This window comes from Lepisma saccharinum, chromosome 6 (genome assembly GCF_977018435.1).
Source record: "Lepisma saccharinum chromosome 6, izLepSacc3.1, whole genome shotgun sequence".
In the NCBI taxonomy this organism is placed as follows: Eukaryota; Metazoa; Arthropoda; class Insecta; order Zygentoma; family Lepismatidae; genus Lepisma; species Lepisma saccharinum.
Window position 1 is genome coordinate 37163089 of NC_139234.1, and position 24945 is coordinate 37188033.

General features: G+C 36.9%; 2 protein-coding genes across 3 annotated transcripts in view; one reads left to right on the forward strand and one right to left on the reverse strand.

The window, feature by feature from the left end:
- The window catches only part of Diap2 (Death-associated inhibitor of apoptosis 2), a 328461-nt gene that overhangs the window by 191281 nt on the left and 112235 nt on the right, over positions 1 to 24945 (reverse strand). The gene's annotated exons all lie outside the window — the stretch shown is intronic.
- LOC145989319 (uncharacterized) lies at positions 682 to 23095 on the forward strand. Of its 2 annotated transcripts, none has more exons than XM_083124651.1 (3): positions 682 to 847; positions 15956 to 17168; positions 22086 to 23094. In XM_083124651.1, exons 2-3 carry the CDS (start codon positions 15966 to 15968, stop codon positions 22431 to 22433), a joined length of 1551 nt encoding a protein of 516 aa, XP_082980777.1. In that variant the 5' UTR covers positions 682 to 847; positions 15956 to 15965; the 3' UTR covers positions 22434 to 23094. The 2 variants fall into 2 exon arrangements, with proteins under 2 accessions (XP_082980777.1, XP_082980778.1); XM_083124652.1 differs by lacking the exon at positions 682 to 847 and adding an exon at positions 13280 to 13333 and having other exon boundaries at positions 22086 to 23095.

Consider the following 24945-nt stretch of genomic DNA (forward strand, 5'->3'; position numbering starts at 1 on the left):
ACGGAGGTGGGTGGATGATCCAACTATCGTACACTCAACTGACGTAACAGTGCCGATTAGTAATTCAGACCACTGTTTATTACATCTTGAGAATGCTGATAAACATTTTAAAATAATTTTGTCCAGAGACCATTCGATGTTAAGAGTTTTCAAATGAATGCTAAACATTTCCACTAACACAATATTAAGCAGTTAGATATACTACGAAATAATAATAATAATAACGATTTCAGTCATAGTAATTTACATTAATGCGATAATTTCAAATTCAAGTGGTGTTTTTTGAGGGGCTAACACTATTATCGGGGTAATATACTCCATGGAAAAATACCTTGCTTATCTCTCCGTTGAAAAAAAAATCTGAGGATGCCCACGATTAGGGGGGGGCAACTGTCATCCTTGCCCCCCCCCCCCCGTGCGCACGCCTATGCCACTGTACAGTCATGGGGTTGTAACAATCCCATAGACTTTCATCAATAAGATCATTACAATCATGAAGTTTATGGGATTTTTTTCGCAAGCGAAAGGGCAATAATTTGAACTAGCGGGAAATTCCCTTCATGTAATTTGACGAGATATCGGGAATGTCCGGAAAGACTCGTATGTGTCGCAGCGCACATCCTGCGCACGCTATCTATATCTATCTATCAAAGTTCATTCCACGCAGAGAGAGAGAGACCATAAAGTTCTGGTGACGGGTGGGTTGCAAATTTGAAGCGAACTGATGTCATTGCGAATGCTAATAACATTTTGTTTCTGAAACTGTTCCGTTTTACGTTGATAAGTGTAAACATTATCACAAGGAAAGTGACCGTTCGCCAGCGGAATAATCAATATATATAAGAAGGTAAGTGTCATCAGTGACGGTTTACATGCACATTGCACAACTTTAATTTAAGACAGGGCTGAGAGATTCGCCAATTTTCAGTGTCTTACAGGAAATTTTACTAATTTTTTTTAAAAATCAAAATTATTGGTGTTATTTTTTTTTTTAATAAAACTTTGCATGTGCATCAAAATCTTTTAAACCTTTTTAGTTATGGCTGTCGTTGTTGCAAAAATATAATAATTGCTTCTTTCAATTATTCGAAAAAATATTAAGCGTATTTTTTTCAACTAAATAACAATTAGCCCGTGACTCCACACTTCGTTGTTCATGTCATATCTTGTTGAAATCAATGAATATATTCTATTGTTGTTCCATTATATATATATATATATATATATATATATATATATATATATATATATATATATATATTCATTTATTTAACAACTGCTGGCAAAGAAATTCTACGTATTATGTGATGAATATTATTAATTAATATATTGGAGACAATGCCGACCTCCGTGACGATGGTTAGCACAACGCGTTAGGACGCTAGTGGTCCCGATTCGAATCCCGGCCTGGGAGGCATGGGTGTTTTGTGAGTGTCCTACATCAATTTCATCATATCATCACTCATTCTCATCGTCTCGATTAGCCAAATGTGACAGAAATGCGATGCTAAACAACAAAAATCAAATATAGCAATTATATTTACACACTACGTTCAATTAAAGGCTAGACATTTTAGTAATAAAATTTCCTGTTTTATCCCTCAGACAAAACTGTAATCTTTGGATTTTTGAAAATTGAGGAACCATTTATTCTTTGGATTAAATGATAGAATATGGAAACATGAATTTTAGTTTAACTGGATCTTGCATTTTACACTCAATATTTTGGTCTAATGCATTTTCTACTTTGCTTATAGGCTATTGTTTGAATACTAATTCTGTTATTAGCAATAAAAATAAACAAGCTTTCTGCTTTCTTTTGTAACTTGAAATGAACGAAGCCCATTTCCAGGGGGGCGGACGGACTGATTCGACCCCTCCCATCCATGCTTCCTATTTTAGTTTTGCTTTTGTTTCGCTGATAATGGAAATGAGTATGAATGATGTTTAACTGAAAATGATGAGGGGGCATTCACAAATCACGACTCGAAACTGGAACCGCCGGACCCTGTGGCCGAGTGGTTAGCACATCGCGCTGCGACGCCAAGAGTCCCGGGTTCGAATCCCGCTTGGGCTTGGTTGTGTGTGAATGTTCATTCATCCATTTCATCACTCGTACCCATCTTCGCAAATTAGTCAACAGGTACAAAACGCGAAGTAAAATAAACTAAATCAATCGAAACTGGAACTTTATTTTTTATTTTTTTCAGTGCTCCTAACATTGTTACGTGATAAGTAAATCGATCATACGTTCTCACACGCCTCTGATTCACTCATATCCAGTTTCCTGTCATGTGGGCGAGAAGATTGCACCATGTATATGCAATCTCTTGAAATAAAAAAAGCTACGCGCTATGCGTGTCTGAACCTGCAAAAACCGACAGAATTGCCAACTCTATCGAGGATTCGCTACATCTATGGATGTGTAATGCCAGTTGGAGCCGAATAAGCGACAATCGATTTTCTGGCTAATTAGTTGTTTTAACCAACTAATCTGAATAATTTTCATATCTTCCCCGGTTTACAGTATCGACCAAAACAAACTAAAATTCCATTCAGATACATGCACTGAACGGGGCCCGCGTCAGATCAAAATAATTGTTTTTGCATACTTTATTATGAGTTTATAGGATGCTGATGTTTCCAATTAGGCAACTACTCGTAATTTGATTTTTATTGACTTCGTGGATTGTTTTGACATACTTTAAATAAAACATCCAAAATTACTGAAATCATATCCTAAACGAAGTACTACGTAAAAATCATGTTCAAATATTTCAATCAAAAATAATTAATATGCACTATTCGTTTAATTACGGAATGAAATCTTGAAGTGAAAATATTATTTTACATGAAACAATGTAAATTCATTACAGTGCCAATATTCATTCAATGAAAGTAAAGAAAAGAGAATCATGATAGAGAACGTTTTTCGATGTGATTAAAAATTGCAACTTTCATAGACATTGAAGGCAACTAGTTTTGTAATTCGATATAATGAACGTCGCACCAGTGGCACATCGGATCAAAATAAAAAACACAAATTTAGAAATTTTAGCCTGCCATAATTCTTGGCTTTAACCTTCAGCATGTTCTTCCTATTGCTCCTAGGTAATAATACGAAATATATAAATTAATTGTAATAACATTTAAGCTAAATCGTAATCATATGGGACACATACTTCAGACTAAGGCACAAGAATCTCAGACCTCTGAAAAATTTTGGTTATGGTAGGGTGACCAGCAGTGACGACGCCAGAGGGGGCAGGGGGGTTGCCCCCCCAGTCAGATACTTCACCCACCCCCCAAAACTGAAGTTAATGAAATATCGAATAATAAGAGAGTTCATTTCTAAGAGTATGACGATTATCACCTCTTATAAGTGGTGTATTCTGCATGATATCACTTTTACAGCTTATAATACCAACTTGACTAACAAATATAATTTGTTTTAGTATATATATATGTGTGTGTGCGTGACTTTCGTTCAAGATTCGAGCGCCGACCTGATCATAGGCGATTCCTCGTTCATTTATGTCCTGTAATCGTCGCGATTAACCTGTTTTAACCAGTTTTAAGAACTGGAAAAAGGCGTTGAATGTAGATGGTCTTAAAACATCACGAACATTCTGAGGACCACAAAACATCATCTGTAGAACGGGCAAATTATACTAATCGTGGGCGTGAGTCGTTAGTGACAACGCTAATTAGCAAAAGACATTCAAAGGTGATTCAAGATTTGGTGTTTAAGTCCACTTTATGCGCAGTAAGGCTAATCGGGACTGGACCTACAGTTTAAAGTGCCTCCACCGGGTATCGAACCCGGAACCAAAGGTGATCCAAGAGATCCGACAATACATGTCAGTTGTTGTGGAGGCATCGCGGTTTCTTACTATTCAGGGACTTGATTTTCGAGATGATGAGTCTGAGGCAAACCTTAACAAAGAGAATTTCTTCGATACTCTTGAAGTTAATTTCAAAATGAGGGGATATTGTTCGGAAATGTATTGAACTTCAACCTTAAAATGCAAATTACACTCAAAATTAGATTCAAAACAAATTAATCTGCGTAATGTCCACACTTGTTCTCCGCAAAATAAGCCATAAATTGGAAGTTGGTTGGTTGATTTGTTGTTTTAAGTTCACTTTATGCACAGGAAGGCTAATCGGGACTGGACCTACAGTTTAAAGTGGGATCCGAACCACTGTGCTATGTGCAAAAAAGAGAGAAATGAAAAAGGAAATACATGAGAAGGAAAACACTTCAGTGGTGGAGTGGTTGAATGTCAGAGGTCCTCGGGTCCAGCCAGCCTGAGCATGGATGTTCTTTTTGAGTGGCAATTGATGAATTAAATCATATCATCACTCATCCTCATTGTCGCAATTAGCCAAAAGTGACTGAAAAGAGATGATAAACAACAATCAAATCAAAGGTCGGAATTTTCCGGCCTTTTCCCTGCATAAAGCGGCTCCAGGGCTCACCCAGCCTCAAATCAATGGGTACCGGGGAGGGGGGGGTAAAGGCGGTCGGAGCGTGGTGCTGATAACATCACCTCCAACATGTCCGGGATCGAGAATGTGTGGGGCCCTACCCCCACATCCCCTAAATGTGCCTTCATGATACAGTGCTACATGCACAGCGAATTTTATCTTTTATGATTAAATCTCCTTTCATATCAACATTTATATGAAGGAAATCATCCATTAATTGATCACCGGCTAGGTGGGTTTGTTTTCTATCCTTCAGAAAATATGGCTGCGTGATTCCTACAAAGCAGAAATTTTAAAAAATACCCTGCTTAATAAGTAAATTGGGCATAAAAATGGGGAAAACCGTAATTTTCACATGCAATTATCTCGTTAACCACACAAGCTTATGGAAAACTGTTTTGTTGGGGACGTGCAATGTTCATTGTACTTGACATTAACATCATCACTGTAGAAGTCAGTTTTCCTATTTTGAGACTGTTTGAGGAAAACGAAACCCTTGCAATACGCAAAAGTGTCCCTGCACTGTGGCGACACCTCGTGCAGATAGAAGCGTTATAAACCCCACCCACAGTAGAACGCGGAGGAATACAACAAAATAGCTCGTGAAGACAAAACACGATCGCAAGTGGCAGGGAAGTGTGCATGCGTCAACTGGACGTGTTCAATTGCAAAATATGGGTGACGGCAGAAAGTGTATTTGGCGTAAGATGTGGGCTCCGAGAAAATCGTCTGCTGCAGAAACAACAATGAAGTTTCAAGCGCTACAAAATCGCCGGCAAAATAACTACACAGACGTTCACGTATTGTGGAAGGGTTCAGAATGAATAATACCTATCCGTTTATTTATCGCTTTCCATTAGACGTTTACATTGTACGTACGTAAACCAGTAACGTTATTTTGAGTAATTCAATTAAATCTGTCTCCTTGGCAAATATTACGCTATAATACGTAGAACAAGTTTGCTGGGGGTCCGGACCCTCACCGAAAGGACTATGCAGTACTAAAATTAAATAATGTAAATATACTCCTTTAGCAATTTTTTCATATTCGATGGATAATTTCCTCTGAACGCGTATTGGAATGGAAGGATTATAGCTATAAATATAATACGGCTTTGAAGTACAGCACCTGAAATACTTATCAAGTACTACTATTTTTACTCTGAATATATTGGAAGGCAATGATTAGGATTGACATCATACGGCTTTGAAAGACATAAAGTATTTATTTAGGGCAAACGAAAAGATTACCAAGTAATAAAATAATAACAATACTCGTTTAGCATTAGTGAATTTATTGGATGGCAAGGATTATATTGGGATCGTACGGCTTTGAATGATATTAGAAAGAAGGTTTATGCATACTACAACTCATAACAATATGTATACAATATTAATCAGAAACTTCACTGTATCTAACATTTATTTCGTTATGCAATAGTATTCAATTCTTCTTCTATTTTACATTAATTTAATTGCGAGGCACTTGTTCTTATGTAAATGTTTCTACTTTTAACTACAGGTAAACTACAGAATGAATATACACTGTTTGCCTCTTTACCTAGTCACGTAATAATAATATATTAATTTATATATTGAAATTAGTATTACTTTAATTCAATTAAAATATTATTATTATTATTATTATTTGTAGACATTTCGTTCATACCCCCCCCCCCGAAACATTTCTGGATATGCCATTGATTGTGCAGAATTTTCTTTGTTCCACTTCGAAACGGTTTATTACGAGGTGTAAGAGCTATCACGAACACAACACAGCGAGCGAAAATAAAACTACACAAACAAACACCCAGATGAAATATCACAGCATTCGATGACCAGATATTTGTTGACCAAAAAGAGTATAGTCTATAGGTTGAAGGTGTGCATGCACAAAACAAAAAGAAAACTAAAATAAGGGTGGCTATTTGTTATTGCTTCTATTATAGCTCCTATAAAATAGGCCTACACTCTACAGATTTAAATTTTATGGGTCCAATGTAATTAGCTAATTTCAAATACTTTCTCACCAATGACACCATCGTTCATACTTCTGGGATAATTTTGCTTTCTTGAGTATGTTTAAGTCGTCCTTTATTGCCAGTCCAAACTCTTCACAGGTCATGTCCACATTGAATTTCACTTTCATTACTTGTTCGAGTGTTGACACCAGGAGTGTACTTTTTTCCTCTCGCCAATAAGTTTTAATAACACTGAAGAGTCTTTCACAACCAACATTTGTACCAGGCAGAGTAAACAAGAATTTTATAAGAGGCACAATCACTTTTAAATTTGACCCAGCCTGTACTAAATCTTTGCACACTGACCTCCACCTCCACATCATTGATTCTTTTCTTTCCCCCCAATCTTCAAGATGTTTTTCAACGGCTTTTGAAATTACACAGTAAGTTTCAAAAATATCATTATTAGGGCTGAGCCGATACCGATGCCGATGTATCGGTATCGGAAAGTATCGGTTGGGATTCAGCTACCGATACCAGCCGATACTTTCCGGCATTTTGGTCTTTCACGGGGTCCGCAAAAATCCCGTGCGACTTCTTGACAGTCTTACTTATCCTGAAAATTATGCAAAATTAAAACTTCCTTTTTATTTTACACTATCGGTGGGAATTGATAAGAGAATCGGTTCAAAATGGTATCGGCTCAGCCCTAATCATTATCATTAAATTCCAATGAATTTGAAATATGTTTTGCTTGTTGATGGAATATGAAAATGACTCTTGAAATTGTTCATAGGAAAGTCTTGAGTCAAGGAGTAAATACTTCAGTTTGTTGACATCTTGACGTTTTCCGTTCTGTGGATTTTAAGGCATTTTTACGCGTAAAATAATGAATGAAATTAAATAGCAAGGAAAAGAGTATATTTGGGGATTTTTGCAAATTGAAAAGAGTATAGAGTATATGAACCTCTAAAAGAGTATAATACTCTTAAAAAGAGTATGTTTGGTCTGGTCTGGTCAATGAACCTGTTGTGATCACTGACTGGGCAAGCTGAAGAAATGTTTAATTCGTGCTCTGTTTTAAACTAATTAGTGTCACATCCAGCGAAAATATAAACAGTTCATATTACTAGATTACTATTGTTAATAAATGTTATAATAAAAATAATGTATTGCCGGTCCCCGTGGCGGAGTGGTTAGCACATCGCGCTACGACGCCAGGGGTCCCGGGTTGGAATCCTGGCCTGGGCATGGTTGTATGTGAGTGTTCATTCATCAATTTCATCATATCACCACTCATCACCATCTTCGCAAATTAGCCAAAAGTGGAACAAAAGGCGAAGCAAATCAATCAATCAATCAAAAAACAATGTATTGTTTTTATTACTATAAATACTAAAATCTAAACAAACTTGAAACACCTCGCGACAAAATTCTGCGTAAGCCAATTATAGTTACAAAAATTGTAATTTCTATTTAGGAACTGTAGGTACAAAATAGGAACAGTTTTCGGTATTCCTTTCATTGCTCTTTATGGAAGATTAAAAAGAGAAAGAGAAAGAGAGAGAGAGAGAGAGAGAGAGAGAGAAAGTGCCTTTTCCCCTTCCTGCCTCTCCCACATAATGATATAGCCAAGATTCAAGACATGAAAGCGCGGCTGTGATTACTATCTTCCATTTCATAAATGTTTTAAGAATCTTTTGTCATCAAATTACGGTTTTACTATCCATGAAAAATTCGTTACGTGTTAAAAGAACGATAATTCATGTGCTTTCTTCGCTCGCCTGCCCGCCAGATTGTCAACTGCTTCACAACAAACAAATTCTCCTCCTTCCACCCTTGCAAGCGATTGTGTAAGTTTCCCCTCAGGTACCCCACCCCACCCCAACTGCTCTCCCGTCAGCCGCGAACAGTAAACAACGAATGACTACCTTCAACGATCTCATATGAAGATCTGTTTCCATGTGTAGGTAATCTTTTATACTTTTTTAAAATCATTTCGCTGTTTCTTTAACATAACTTGTGTAGGTTCGTTAGGGACTATTTACTGCGTCGGAGCTCTACGAGGCAGTAGAAGCTGAGACCCAAGAGAACTGTGAAGACTGCCAATCTCGTGACGTACTCTGTTACGTCAGAGATACGTACAGAGTAAGCCACGCAAAAACCAACCCATATGACCCTCCTTTTTTCTTCTTCTTCCTCAGATTCGACTTTCGTCAAATGTATGAAGGAGCCTTAAGTTCCAGGGTTTGAGTTCTGGTCTGGGCATTGTTTGTGAGTGTCCATTCATCAATTTCCAGGAGTCTGCCGCCCCCCCCCCCCCGTGGTGTAGTGGTTAGCGCATCGCGTTACGACGCCAGGGGTCCCGGATTCGAAGCCCGGCCTGAGCATGGATGTTTGTGAGTATCCATCATCAATTTCACCACATCCTCACTCATCCCCATCTTCGCAAATTAGCAAAATGTTCCGCAAGTCTGTGAAGCAACGCTGTGTATAACTGTAGAGAAGGGAAGAAAGCAACTAGCAGACAGGGACGGCGCTACAGTGGGGCTAGGGGGCTCAAGCCCCCCAAAACTGGTCTCAGCCCCTCCCCCCTGTAGCCCCCTAGATTTTTGTAATACGGTAGATGCATTTCGATCGAAAACTTAAAGAGTAGAAGTTTACACTTTCCATTATAAAACTTCCATTGGGACAACTTCAATGTTCAAATACATTTTCTAGTTCGGTTAGATCGCAAGGTTACCTTATTTATGATGTTGTAAAATTAAATAGGGGGAGAACAGCTGCAGATATGCCTGGATAACAGTGGCCATTGATCATATATTTTTCATTTTTGATCATATATGTTTCTTTTCTGTTTGTTAGTTCCACATCGGAGTACCGAGAATTGCACGAGTGTTAGCGATGTTCTCTCATTGGTTTCGTCGCTATATCTATTCTTATCGCTGCAAATATTCGACAGGGACAAATACGATGATAAAGAATCGAAGAGTACACAAACTACCTGATTCTTAAATGCTAACAATAAAATTGGGCTCCCAGCCCCGATAGTCTTGCTGTAAACCTGATATCAAGGGGTCCTGGCTTTCATCCCCGGTCGAGATATAACATTTCATTTAAGTGGTTCGGTTGGGATTTCACTAGAAACTATAGGTCTCTGTGCATATTGTGGACCTTAATACAAATCCAATCAACTAACCATTGCATTACGGTGCGTAAAAAACGGCATGCTTGGGCAATTTTATTGCTCGCAGTCGTAGTCGTACATCTTAATTAATTATCATTTGTGAGGTTAGAAAGCAATTTCTGCAGTACCATCATAGTGGTATCCGTGCAGGAGAATCAATCTTTGATCCAATTCGGATCAGTATTTATGCATAATATATTCTGAAATAAAATTATAATCTTCAGCAGTTATTTTCACTAATCAAAATGCTCGGTGCAAGGGTTGCAACCCTATCAATTGCTTTTATGTCAATATATTTGCCTCCTAATGGAAGTGAATTTGTAATTAAAATATGTTTGTTCCTTGAGAGTGGCACCTCCTATGTTGAGGGTATTTCTCGTATCCTCCCCATTTTTAGCCCTAACTTCTGAATTTCAGTCGTTGAACAAGAAAACGTAAGATATGACAGCAGAGTAAATAAAATCATTAACGCATTTTCTATTCAAGGGTGGTGTTGTTTATTTCATGCTTACTTTATTAAGTTAGTGCCACTTTTCTGAAGCACGAAAAGCTACAATCTTTTGCCGCTCCCTGTTGTTGTGATTTGGACCATTTAGAGTTATGACACACTATGAGGTAGAAAGCACCTCCTTGTAATGGTTGAAAATTAAAAACTGCCTCTTACGAACTTTACAAGTTTTGTGTTATTGAAATGTGCATAGATACCCCCTTCATCATGGGCGTTGCCAGAAATTTTCCTGGGGGGGGGGGTCGAATCGAAGATGTTGAGGACACCCCTCCCCTCAAAAATATTGTGATACAGACCAGTGGCGTATGCAGAAGTTTGTCAAGGAGGGATTCATTTTTAAAATTATTGCATTATTGGTATTTTAAATTATGTTATTCTTATTATTATTACTAGCAGCATTCGTAGCAGTAGCAGTTTTAGTTTATTTTATTTTAGCAACCAATAAGTTTATTATATGAATAATATAGTACTTGTTACAACCAAGATTACATAATAGTTACTTCTAACATTAGTAGCAGTATCAGCAACAAACGCAGAAGCCTCGGAACGTGTGAAAGTTACAAATTAACAGAGTTTCAGTGTTGCAAATTATGAAAGTTTCGTACCAAATTTGATATCTCAAGAGTCAAGACCATTTTTTAAACAATGACGCAAAATGAGGTTAAATAAAGTGCTTCGTCTATAAATTGCCATAAATCGAAAGAAAGTAGATGGAAATGTTCAGGGGGGTCGACCGACCTGTTGGACCCTCCCCTGCCGACGCCCATACCCATCAACGACTGTTTGCAGCAAATCAGGTGTTATCTTCACAATCGAATTGGTAACGAGAGGTTGAGTGCTCTTTCTATTTTCTCTTATCTTCGGATAAGACAAGGTTGTAGCTGCTCATGAAAATATACGTATCTTAACGTTATCGTAGGTATACGTTCAAAAGGGCAAGATACACATAGATTCCCACAATTATATTGGTGGACACCAGAATGAGACTGCTAAACAGAATCGTAAACGTGATGAGAAAACATTTGCTAGCAGACCCACAATTACCCACAAAATTGCCTGGAAGAGAAGTCAGGCTCTTGCCAAAAAAGCTTTCAAAAAAGCCAAAAAAAAAGCCTGGATAAATTATTGTAACTCTCTAGGAAATGCTGAACCTATAAAACTCGTCTGGAAAAAATTTAATTCCTTAAGACACCCGAAACTAAGCAGGAAACAGACAATTGATGTAACCTGGCAAAATGAATTTTTCTCCATGATTGCGCCTCCTTCAGTAAATATAGAATATCAACCTCCTCTGGTTCCACAACAAACTTTTACAAAAGAGTTTCCAGCTGTGACTGTCATAGAATTACATAATATACTACATAGAGTTAAAAATTCAGCACCAGAAACGGATGGAATTCCATACCAAGCTATAAAAAGCTTACCTAAAAGGGGATTTGATATTTTAGTCGCTATATACAATAAAACATATAGGCTACCGGGGGTAGTATGCCTTCAGAATGGAAAACACATGTAGTAATTCCTATATTAAAGTCGAATAAACCACCATCAAATGCCCGTTCCTACAGACCAATAGTCCTAATTTCAGTATTGGAAAAATTATTCGAACGCACGCTACAAAAACGTCTTATGTGGACTTTAGAAAAACAACGATTCTTTCCCCCTATGCAAATTGGTTTCAGATTACAACATAGTAGTCAAGATGCCATTGCAATTCTCAACGCTGTAACTCAAAATAACATTGTTATGAATTCCTATTGTTATAGTTTATTTATCGATGTGGAAAAAGCCTATGATGCTGTACCACTGATGCAACTTTGTTCATTACTAGAAAGAAGAAGAAGAAGAAGTATCTTATCCTATTTCTTGATGTGGTTCATTTTCTCATTTTAGCAAAAGAAAAAAAAGTACTCAAACCCTTTACATAGAAATAGTGTTATGTTTATATTTATACGTTTATCCTTAGCTTTCATGACATATTTTGTACTGTTTATATGAATAGTAATTAGTAAGTCTGTGATATTATTCCACTCAAAAATGGCTTTGGAAGAGACAACAATAGAATTATTGCATTTTACTTGACATGAAAGATCCGTTCCTAAAAGTACTTTTGTGTGTGATGGAACAAAATGCAGTGATTTATCTTTGGATCTAACTGTAAAATATCTCACAGATAAAATATACTGTAGAAAAGTTTTACGTAAATATCTTTTAGCTTGTATAAGTCAGCCCGAGAATTTGACTCCGAAATCTTTAGCCCCCCCCCCCCCCACTTATTTCAGGCTGGCACCGTCACTGCTGGCAGAGAGAAGCAGTATGTGCTACTGCAAAGGATTGGTGGCTGTAGTTGTGTTGCTCGCTCTAAGCAATACCTTTCCCTCTCACAAGTTATGATTGAGCCCTCTCAAGTCCTGCTTGTGCAGAGGACTTGTTTTTGTTCACTTGCTCATACAGACTCCTTGAACAGAGTATGGTCATCACATATCCATATAATTTTGAATAACCAACAGCAGCAGAATAGCAACAGTAAATTAAAAAAATGCAATAAACACCAACATTAATTAAAACATTTCTGCTATCCCGTATGTTGACAATATTTAATATTCCTTAACTTACCAAGTTGAAAGCAAAACGCCAAGAAGAAAGAAAAAAAATATCGAAAGTCAAATGTAAATAGCAACTTTGTTTGACCATGCAAGAGCAAGGTGCAAATTAATGGGAGTTACATCCACTCCAATAGACCCAAGATTCAGGGGAGATGCTAAAAGTGGACCTGAGTGGTGCATGGCCCACAAAAAATTAGGCTGGCCACCTCACCTGCTGACCCACACTGTCAAAATGTAATGGGTAAATTTTATGATGAAAATTAAATGACTGTGTAGATAATATTTCTCTGAATGTTAGTGACAATGGTTCTTCAATACTTTGCAATGTTAATTAGGCATTATCCATTGTGTAGTCCTTTAATAAGCATAGATTAAAGCACTAGACAATGGATAATATCCTATTAACATTTCATACTAATGTGTAGATTATGATGAATATGATTGGAACCTTCCTCATTTGGAACACATTTTAGCAATGTGAATATCAAAATACATTTGTATTTTATGACAGGTCCACTCAAAACTTTGACAACCATCAATGGTCCACCGGCAACAGAAATTGAGGCGCCACCACTACCAGGTATGAATTTTAGCCCCCAATATGTTCAATTAGATTTTAAAACATGAACCTCATGAAACGAGTACAAACACATGCTTTCCAATGTCTTCAGTGTCAATCGTTAGCACCACCAGTGGAGTAGCTGACACCCCACACAGCCCTGCAAAGGCAGAAGGGGGTGAGCGAGGTGTAGTGGCACCACAATGTTCTCTCTGTGCTCCGGAAACTTTGTATAATCCCAGAAATTTAGCAGACAGTATCACTTATGTGCAAAATTTTGATTTAAGAAATAGATTATGTGGAGTTAACAATGACAGAATTTGAACTGGAAAGTCTTTGCGGCAGGCATTGGATAGAAAGAACCATTCCTTTCATACACTGTACATGGGCTTAGATATCTCAACAGTAAGAGTTATTTCATACAATCCGAATTGTAATGAATAAAACAACAATTGTAAACTACATACAGGTGAAAAATGACTAATCAGAACTGGACCTACAATTGTTAAATAGGATTCTAAATCAATTAAATGTGCACGCACTGGAAATCGAACCTCCGACCCCTTGATTCAAATGAGATAACTTGTTCACATTTGGGATGGGTTGACCAGCACACGCTTTGTATCCCATTTCCTTTCAACAAACAGGACGTTTGTTTATCCATTTCTAGCAGTCATTTCTTAACCTGCACAAACAGGAACAGCTACACTCCTTCATATGATGTCACCTAAGCAGTTATCCTCTTGCTTCACTCAACGCATCATTTAATATTTTCCAAAAACTAGCCAAGCACTTCAAAAACTAATGAACTTGAGATGCTAACAGCGTTAGTCACATCATCCATTCTTGTCTAAGATCAAGCCATTCTTTTACTTTTGTTCACCAGAATTGTTTCCACCTTTAAGGGAAACCATCTGAATGCCTGAATAAATTATTTTGCTCATGTATCTACTTTTCCATTGTCTCTAATTCCAACTTTCTCTCATTGCTAACCATCTATCCACTATCTTGCAATTTTCGAATAAATTTGGCACTAAAGTGATACAAAATAAGATTGAATATGCCATGTATCGCCTTCAAACTTGAGGCCCGCAAGGCAACACTAAGTTAGAAAGTATCTTCTGCAGGAGCTTCTGTTAGCATTCAGGCAATGCATGCCAATTTCTTGCAGATGATCCTTTTGTAGTATCCATCTGCGTGTCTTCTATTATGGCCAATATAGGCTTCTGCCTGCCATCCAATGTTTTAACCATAGTTGGTTGTTGGCACTGGGCAGAGCTGTAGTCGAGGGTATACTACAAAGGTTATCATTAATGCATACAACTTCTAATTTTGATTACTGGAATTTTTAATTTTAATACTTGTTTCATATTTTCCTTATATCATCATCACTATTCTACCATCAATGGCTTGTTTTCTAGAAGTTAAATTATTTCATCCTTTTATGCATTTCATGCAAACATAAGCCAAAGTTAATGGAAACATTGTCCCTATCTAAAGTTTCACAAACTTAGCGTATATATAACCTGTGAATATTTCGGGACTCCAGAACAGCCTGTGGGTTTAACTGTGAAACTGTACCTGCATGAATTTGTCATATTATGGCCACAAGTACATGACTTGTTATGAAGAAATGTTAGTAAAATATTGTGAAGAGATAAAGCTATTTTTTATTGTTCATTCCTGAAGTGAATACTATCCATTACAGGGGGTTTACTGCTTGTGTTTGCTATTGGGTGAACTGCACCTGCATTCAATGTATATATTTTTGTTTTTTTAAAAAAACTTGACAAAATATGAAATTATAAACATAATATAATTTTGCGATTTTTAATATTAATTGAAAAAAATGAGTGTGCTAGTCAGGAAAATTTTCCTACTCAATTAATGTTCATAATGTATATGCCTCCTTCAGTTACAATTATTCTTGCCAACCATTGGCGGCGATTGGGTTCCAAAACCAGGGGGGAAAGATGCCAAAACTGGGGGGCAAAGACAGTATATTTCCCTTTGTAGATAAGGTTTAGCATAGTGCAGGGGAAAAGTGGCAAAACGTGGCCTTGCGCCCCCCTAATCACCGCCACTGTTGCCAACAAATAATTCAGTATCTTTTTAAAAATTGCACGTGCTGGAATAATCTTGGTGAAATCAAACTTACTTTGTAGCCAGAAAACGAAAAGCAGGCACTGAAGAAACGAGTTAGAAAGTTAGCTCCCTCTTTCTCATGTCAGGTCTCAGGTTGAAACCTTGAAGCTAAGTTTTTAATGTGTTTTGTTCTGTACCTGTTTTTTTTTTTTTCTGACTACAAGGTAAGTTGGTATTTATCACTGTATGTCAATGCCATATTTAATATATGGTATACGTATTACAGCTTGTGATATTTGTTGTTTCATAGTTTTTTTTAGATTTTTATTATACCAGAGAACCAGAAATATAAAAATATAATAAAAAGACGTAAGAAAGTTACTAATATTTATACGCGAAAACTTGCTTGTAGAGGTTCTATTAATTTCGGTGGCCTCTGCCAGCATTCACTAGGGAACTCGTTTTCACTGCTGGAATAAACATTATATTTATTTAGAGCAATGACAAACTGCAGAAGGATGGTAATCAAAATACACATTTTTCTTCTTTTCTTTCCAGGGCAGTCAAGATGAGCCTCTCAAGTAACTTCTGTCAACAGGAAACCATATTTGGCTGGAAACCTGAAAAAGCAGGTATACAGAACTCCCCAGATGACATCATTTCTCTGATTTCAAGAAAGGAGAATGAATGTGATAACAATTATGATGAACAATGGACGAAGCTAATATTTAAGATAATTTTATCTTATGAGAATGCCAGAAAGGGTGAAAATCAAGCTGCTTTATCTAAAATAGAAGAATGCCTTAATATATTACAGGAATCGCCAAATGAATTCATTTCTACACATTCAAAAGGACTGAAACACACCTTACTTGCTTCAAGAATTTCTATTTTGGGAGAAGTATCAACAGTAGATAGTCTTCAGTCATTTGCAGATCTTGATGATGTTAACAAAGCAGTAGTGTATGGTTTACGAAGCGCTGTGTATTTGGAATATGGACCAAGTTGTTGGAAGATAGCACTTGAATTTGCTAGAAAAGCCAAAAATCTAGAGGATGGAGAAGCTGAGTGGCATTATCTTGAGGGGAAAGTTTTGTTCAGAAGCAGAAGATTTGAAAATAAACTAACACCAGCTTCTAATGAAGAACTTGAATGCTTTGAAAGAGCAGCACAATACAGCAAGGAAAACCAGCCCCAATACAAGGTATTGTTAGCAGAAACCTACAGAAATGCTGCTAAACATTACTGGAAGAACGAAGCAGCAGCTAAAGATCATAATACAAAAGCAAAATCAAAATTTGAAGCAGCATTTCATTGTGCTGGTAACTGTGGAAACACATATGCAAGATGTGCTGAAGGATTCTTTAAACTTCCTTCTGAATTCAGAGACTATGACAAAGCAAAACATTGTGTTATCAAGGCATTAACTTTGTCAAGAAATAATGGCCTTGTAAACCATGTAGCAGGTCAATATTATGAAGTAGTTGAAAGAAATTATGAAGAAGCAATGAGGTATTATGAAGTTGCAAAGGATAAACATATATTTACTGCATATCTAGCTTGGATTAATCTTAAGGGCAAAATGGATACTTTGTATGATCCTCTCTCTGATTATGAAGACATGCTTGACTCATTTTTGGAAGTTAAAGAGCAAGTGCAAGTTCGTTGTTTACTTGGACTTCATTTGTTGATGTTGGGAGATCGACAGGATGATGTTATGAAACAATGGAAGATAGCTATGGACCATTCATCTAGTTCCCCTTCACTTAAGGTATGTAACATGTGAAGTGTTTTGTGTTTAGGAGTTAATACGCTAATACCGTGCGTTCATTTCGATCTGCAGCCGAGAGATCGGGAGAAGCGTGGCGGGCGGCGCTGACGGAGATGCCGATATTTGCGGCCTGTAATGCTCGCTTATTTTTATAGACATATGCAGACATTTATATAAATATTGCAAAACGATCACTAACCTGTGTTATAACACGCAAAAGTTCTTCTGTAATTCATCCAAGTTCTGCTCTTATATGCACAAATAAGTACGCTTTAGAAACGATGTTAAGAGCCACAGATAATAAAACATTTTAATCATAGTTTTGACCAGTAACGTCCTGCTTAAGTTTATATCCTTGAAAGAGTTTTGTGCCGATGGGGATCGTTTGGAGGTTTTGAATGTGCAACACTGTATCAAGATTACGCTGTAGAAGAAACCGTTAAAAGTCAATAGTGTTCGTGAGCTTCCTTGCAATCCGAAATCTCCGAGCTCGAGTTTTTTGTTCCTTCGCGACTAGATGAAGACAGAGTTGTAAATATAGTGGCAAGCAATGTAAACCAAGAGCGTGTTAATTTCGTACTGTGCGCAAGAGTGTTATTCTTGGTTACTTGCAGTTACTTGTTTGTGTTATTGTAGTGTGTATGTGTGATGTGTCAGTGAGACGATTGGAATGCCAGCCGCAAGATTCACGTTAGAACAAAGATTTTTTTATGTATGACACGTACCTACATGAAAAGAAACTCGTGTCGAGACGTGCGTAGGTAATTTGTACAGAAATTCCCATGCGTTTCAACTCCACACAGAGATACGGTTAGACATCTTGTCCTTAAATTACGAGAAACTGTATCGTTAAATTTTAAAACACCTAAGCAAAAACGACGGATTCTAACCGAAGCAAAACTCGATGATATTGGTGCAGCGTTAGAACGTTCTCCAAACAAACCTCTACGCCGTGTTTCACAAGAGGTGGGCGTGTCAAAATCATCGGCACATACAGTCACTAAGCTACTAAAATTAAAACCATACTCTTATAACACAGGTTAGTGCTCGTTTTGCAATATTTATATAAATGTCTTTATATGTCCATAAAAATAAGCGGGCATTTCAGGCCGCAAATGTCGGCATCTCCGTCAGTGCCGCCCACCACGCTTCTCCCGATCTCTCGGCTGCAGATCGAAATGGACGCATGGTAGAAAATTGATGTAGAGTTAATACCACAGTTGTTACCTCATGAAAATTTGACACTTTGGATCAAAATACTATTGGAAAGAAAAGAATTGTTTAAATAAGGTGAACTAATTCATTTTTCATAATTGTTGAATATGAATTATTATCATAATTCCTTACAATGTTGATTGAAGATTTATTTGTAATACTTTTTTGTTCAAGAATGAGTAAAAAGAGAAAAGCGTTCCTTTTAAGAACAATAGATGTCAAGAAAAACTTAAGATATTTCAAGGCTAACTGCATTGCAATGATAATTATGTAGTTCACCGAAAATACGTTTTGTTCAAGGATACCACATATGAAGTCACCACATATAAGTTCACAAAGAAAATCACACAATCAAGTGCAGTAGTTCTTGCTAACCCAGGCATAATCTCAGTTGTTGATCCAATGATCATAAAGGAGATAAGTCTGGTCCAAGTAATTATACGAGAACACTACGTTCATATTTAGCTAGGTAAACATTTTTCAAATAATAATTTATTCACAAATACTCTGTATGGTTTTAGAGCTCATTCATCTACTACAAAAGCAAATGCTTTCGAATCTAAATTTTCTGAAAGTTTGATGACGTGGGACATAGACCAGATTTCAGCAAGACAGAAATTTTAGCCAAATCTTCAAACTACTGGGACCGCATCATCAAAGAAGCAATTCAATTCATGGAGAAAAAGAGAATCTCAATTGCGACACGGGGCTCGAACTGGACCCAGCCTACTAGTGATAGTCAACCAGCAGTGCAGATGCAGCGAACACGGTACTCGATTGGTCCACCAACTTCATTGGGAACCCCTCTCCATGAATATGCATACCCCAGGTTGATGCTCAGTACTGCACTTCTACCCTGAATATGAGAGTGACGTTAGCTCTCAAGAGCTTGAAACATTTTACACAACTCACCTGGTCGATAGCTCGAGATAATCTTTTCTTCACCTAATCAGATGTTTTTTACTAGCTTCTGCATATGCTCAAAAGAGCATGTTTATGCGACAGTTTTTATCATTAAAAGTTCAAGTCTCTTCAGTTATGAGAAATGACCAAGGTGATTTATCCATTAATTTAGAATGTGCAACAACAAGATAACAAAACATAGAAGGAATGCTGTTTAAATATACAGTAATACAGGTCTCTTCAAAATTTTCCATATACATTCAGAAAGGCATCCCATTGTGTGAAAGCTTAGAGCTTTCTTGGGTCCAACCAAATTAAATTCACATTTGAAAAAATCGGACTGTAAGTTGGATGGTCCAGAGGTGTCCACTTTTCATAATTAATTAATGTATCCTAAATATTTTTGGCAGCATAGAAATGGGCAATCACTCCACAAGGAAGTATTCTAGGCTGTTTATTCTTTATGGCTTGCTGTAACATCTTGACAATCTGCATGTTCACCATACGATCTTTAAACATGAATTTGGCAATGTATTACGCTGGTTACATTTTGGCAAATTCAGAATAACTCTATCCATATTTATAAGTGCCATGCACCTTTACCCTTCCACTTTCTAAAACCAAACTGTTCTTGATTATGCTTTACAAGGTGACTATCACATGATACCTTGTGATCTCACCTCAATGGCAAAGAGCAAATGAAGTTTCAGTTGATCACATCTGGTAGATAAAATTTCGGAATTTCTGATTACCCATTAACAGACATAATTATTCAGCTGCTGCAAATTCATACAAAAATAAATCTTGCAATATAATGTAGCTTGAGAATATAGAATAATTCTGCACTCATAATCATTTCCAATGTCATATACAGTTGTGACGTTAAAGAGAAACCATATCTCCCCAAGTTATAGACAAAAACATTTTGGCTATCATTATATGGTGGCATATTCTGTACTATTGAACTTTTGAGAATTTTTGTGCGATCTCACCTCATATGTTACTCTGCCTCTCCCCTTGCTCCCTCCCCCCTATGGTATCATCACTGAACATATAGTATACTACAGCTACATTCATAAGAATATATTATTATAAATACAGAGAAATTGGTACTCACCTTATCTGCAAAACTGTTCTTTCTTCTTCGATCTATTAATTTCAGTGGCCGCTGCCACCATCCTCGATGAAACTTGCTGTACTGTTGTCTGGCGTGCATCTTTTGTTTGTAGTTCTTTGGCTGCCACTAGGTGCGCTGTTGTTAACTGTGCATTTGGGTCCGTGTCGTCTGCTATTTCCAGGCGATAACTGTTCTAGTAGGGGAATCCAAGTGTGGTGCGCTTGTCCACTATCGATGTTTAGCTCATGTGGGAATGCATTATGGCATGTGTTTCCTTGATTTTGGTGTCTACGAGCATGTGGGCAGTGTGTTTGACTTGAACCATTTGAATTTTATGGCTATTGTATTTGATATGTTTATCAAGATCAGTGGTGGGTTGGACTTTTTCCCCATCTGTTAGGTGCTATTGGATTCTTTTGTTGACAGATTTGATGGACCTGCCGATGTAATGTGCCTTGCATTCACACTCTGCATTGTATACAACCGGGTTATCAAGGGGAGAGAGGAAGTACCGTTTGTGTTTGTTCAGTTTATCAGCTATTCTGGAATTGGGGTTGTGCGCTACTTTGATGCCATATGGGAGAAGGGCTTTAGATATGTGGTTGGAAGTGGTGGGATGGTAAGGGAAGGCAAACCATTTATATTGGCCACTGGAGGTTGATTGTGGCTGGGGTTTTTTGTGGTTGGGTTGATTGTGGTTGGTTAGGGTGTCTGACCTGTATTTCCACTTTACTCCACCAAGTGGAAAGTTGTCCTTCTGTGTAGCCATGTTTCAGGGCTATTTCAGTGATGGTGGCTATCTCCTCTCGTAGATCCTCTATTCTGCAACAGTAGGCTGTTCGATAAAAGTTCAGCCACCCATTAGCTTTTTGCTTGTGGGGATGACTAGAGAGAGCATGTATGTACTGGTTGCCTGCATCCGGTTTTCTGTAGACATTGGTTGTGAATTTGTTAAAGAATGATGGTGATGTCCAGGAAGTTGATTTTACCATGTTTTTCTTGTTCTACGGTGAAGTTGAGCCTGGAAAGGATGATGCTATTTAGCTTGTTCACACAAACGGTACTTCCTCTCTCTCTCCTTGATAACCCGGGTGTATACGATGCAGAGTGTCAATGCAAGGCACATTACATCGGCAGGTCAATCAGATCTGTCAATGAAAGAATCAAACAGCACCTAACAGATGCGAAAAAAGCCCAACCCACTACTGATCTTGCTAAACATATCAAATACAATAGCCATAAAATTCAAAAGGTTCAAGTCAAACACACTGCCCACACGCTCATAGACACCAAAATCAAGGAAACTCATGCCATAATGCATTTCCCTCACGAGCTAAACATCGATAGCGGACAAGTGCACCACACTTGGATTCCCCTACTACAACAGTTATCGCCTGGAAATAGCAGATGACATGCACCCAAATGCACAGTTAACAACAGCGCACCTAGCGGCAGCCGAAGAACTACAAACAAAAGACACATACCAAGCAACAGTACAGCAAGTTCCATCGAGGATGGTGGCAGTGGCCACTGAAATTAATAGAACGAAGAAGAAAAAACAGTTTTGTGGATAAAGTGAGTACTAATTTCTCCGTATTTATGTACTACCGTGTCTCTTTTTTCCCAATTATGAATAAATATATTATTGTTGTAATTAATTTGCTATTTGAATTCTATTACAGAATATTTGCCTTCTATATAAAGGAAAAACTCTGGAACTGAATATCTTGCAGATGCTCTATGACGTGGTTTATGCAGCATTAGCAAAGGACACAAACAATGACAAATACCAAAGTCTTCGGAGTTCAATTGAAGCCAAGTATCCCGATGTTAACAGACAGGGTTCAGCAGTCTCCCCAAGAGATGCAGTACTTGCTCGTCTAAATAAGGGAACAAACAGGCAATATAACAGAATGAATGTTCCTAGTCTAACTAATTCACAGGATGCTGTTAGGTCACTGCCATTAACTGGATCAAGAGCTCACAGGGGCTCTCGGGCACCTACTGGTGCCGGATCATGGAGAGTATGAAGTGGATGTGATAATGGTATATGAACAACTCAAATTTAATTATAATTTTCAACTAATTGATATTATAAATCCAAATACTCAGAGAAGAAGTTTCTAGTGGAATAGAAGTCTGCTTTTAGGAGAAATCATATCGATTAATGTGCATGTGAGTGTGTGTGTAAATATACCTTATATACTTACATTCAACTATAATTTATGCTAGAAAAAATGTCTGGTTTGCCTTGTTGTGAGATAGAAATTGAGGATCATTACACTAAATTTAATGTTAGAATTCAATATGGTATTTGAAAATTTTCGAGTAACTATTGAACCATCGAGATATAAATTCTATATTTAGTTTTCCACCCGCAAGTGACAAAGATTGCCCTCTTTCAAACACAGTCCTGCTAAAATCTGTTCATATTGTGTATCATTTGTAATAATGATCTTCATCCTGTACTGCATAGTTTTTTATTTTTCTGTTTACAAAGAAATAAGGACATTTGTTTGATGATGCATGATGTAATTTAATCTTCACCATTGTATAATAAATTCATATTTTTCACTTGATTAGCATTTGAATAAATTCTGTAATTTTTTTAATGTTACACCTATAATTTATACATGTCTGTGTGTTCTTACAAGTATATATCCTATGAAATAATCAAAAACATATTCGTTCATATGTTTTGTTCAGTATTCTGTGCACAGTGTTCTAATAAAGAAAACTATATTCTTTTCCATTTCGAGAAAAGTCAGTTCAACTTGTTTTGTTACAGTAACTAACCACAGCTAAGCTGTGTTTATTAAATGTGGCAATATATTATTTGAAGAAGAAAATATCATATTAAATAATGTAAGATGCTGTTCCAGAATTTTCATCTCCATCATGAAGATTTGGCATGTCAGAAGTATAATTATTGACATTTTTCTTTAAATATTGTTACAATACTGAAAAATCTTGATAAATATTAACCACATGTGTGTGTGTGTAATAACATGGTTCCATATACACTGTTGATGTGGCCCATTGCTGCAAAAGCTTGTAAAATCTTCTGTCTGCTGAGTGGTTCCTATTTCTTCTATATTTTCATAAAAGTCTTTCTGGGCACTCTCCCTTTGAGTTCTATATATGTGTAACAAATGTTCTGACATTATTTCCCCACTTTCGAATAATTTTATAATTTTCCATTTATATATTTTTTAAATTTAACATTGTCCTGACTTTTGGATTAATTGTGAGAAGTGTATAAATAACCATTACATGTATAAATGAAGTAAGTGGATGATATTCAACTTGACATCATCCCGCCGTGCACTTTGGTAAGAAACGGTATCAACTTGGGCAAACAGATTCACACGTGTTAAAGAAAGCATATCAGAAGCCTTCTTACAGCAAGAAATTTGCAATACTTTACACACACATTCTTCACATCATGATAATCATATATTGGATCACCTAGGCAAAAGATCATACATACAATGCTTACCTGTCATGTTTTAAATACAGGATCTGATCTGTTTGCCCGAAATATGGCAGCGGAGCATGATTTCGTTCAATGAATTGTGGGGAATGTTATTCGCTGAATATCATACATTAGAAGTAAGACATTGAAATACAATGGAGAAATTCCAAGTGAAAGAGAAACCAATACAACTGAGTTTCATCAGAAAATGTAGGATATACTAATGAAAACCGTGAAACGTGTTACGTGCGGGTCTCTAAAATTAGCAAATATTTTATAATAAATCAAATGAGAAATAATAATTGGAACAAAATAAGAAATTATTATTAAATAGTTGTAAAAGTGATAAAATTGAAAAATCCTCATTTAATGAATGGAAACTGCAAAAGGGCACTTGGCCAGGCATTGAGACAAGTACATCTTGTGCATTAACTTTGCACTTACTAACTACTAATAAAAATTAGACCTCATGGGGGAGGAAAACTGAGTTTTCAGGAATGGTAATTTCACAACAAAATCTCTTAAAAAAAAAGGTTGAAAGCAATGTTGGTTGTGAAAATACTGTACACATTTGTATAGTTCTTGGGACTAAACAACATCACTCTTCCTTATCAAGATTCCTTTACTTTATTGTTGCCTCTTTCAAAAATTTGGGTTAATTTAACCCAGGGGTGCCTATACCCTCCTTCTCCCAAAATGCTGGAAGTAGTTTCCCCTAAATTTGTTCAAACCTAATACCCCCACAAAAATATATTGTAACCACTGTAAAGTCTGAAAATGCATGAACTTTTCTCCGATTAATCATGACAATCATTGTTATCTGGTTGAGATTTTTTATTGATGGAGATAGGGAGATGCTTCAAACAAAAGCACATATTTCCTTCTGGTTAACGCAACTTCAAAATATATAAGTTCAACAATAATACAAAGATAAATTTGAATAAGAATATGGTCGAGGAAAAGAATGAGGGTGTGATGATTCATTTCTTATACCCTGCCAAAAACAAATTGATTCACTAGACAGTTAACCCAGATAAATTACATCGATTTTGATGGTTATTACATTT

Coding starts and splice junctions, on each gene's coding strand:
- LOC145989319 (XM_083124651.1), top strand. CDS start 15,966: ATGAGCCTCTCAAGTAACTTCTGTCAACAGGAAACCATATTTGGCTGG. Junction 17,169..22,085: donor CTAGTTCCCCTTCACTTAAG/GTATGTAACATG, acceptor ATTCTATTACAG/AATATTTGCCTTCTATATAA.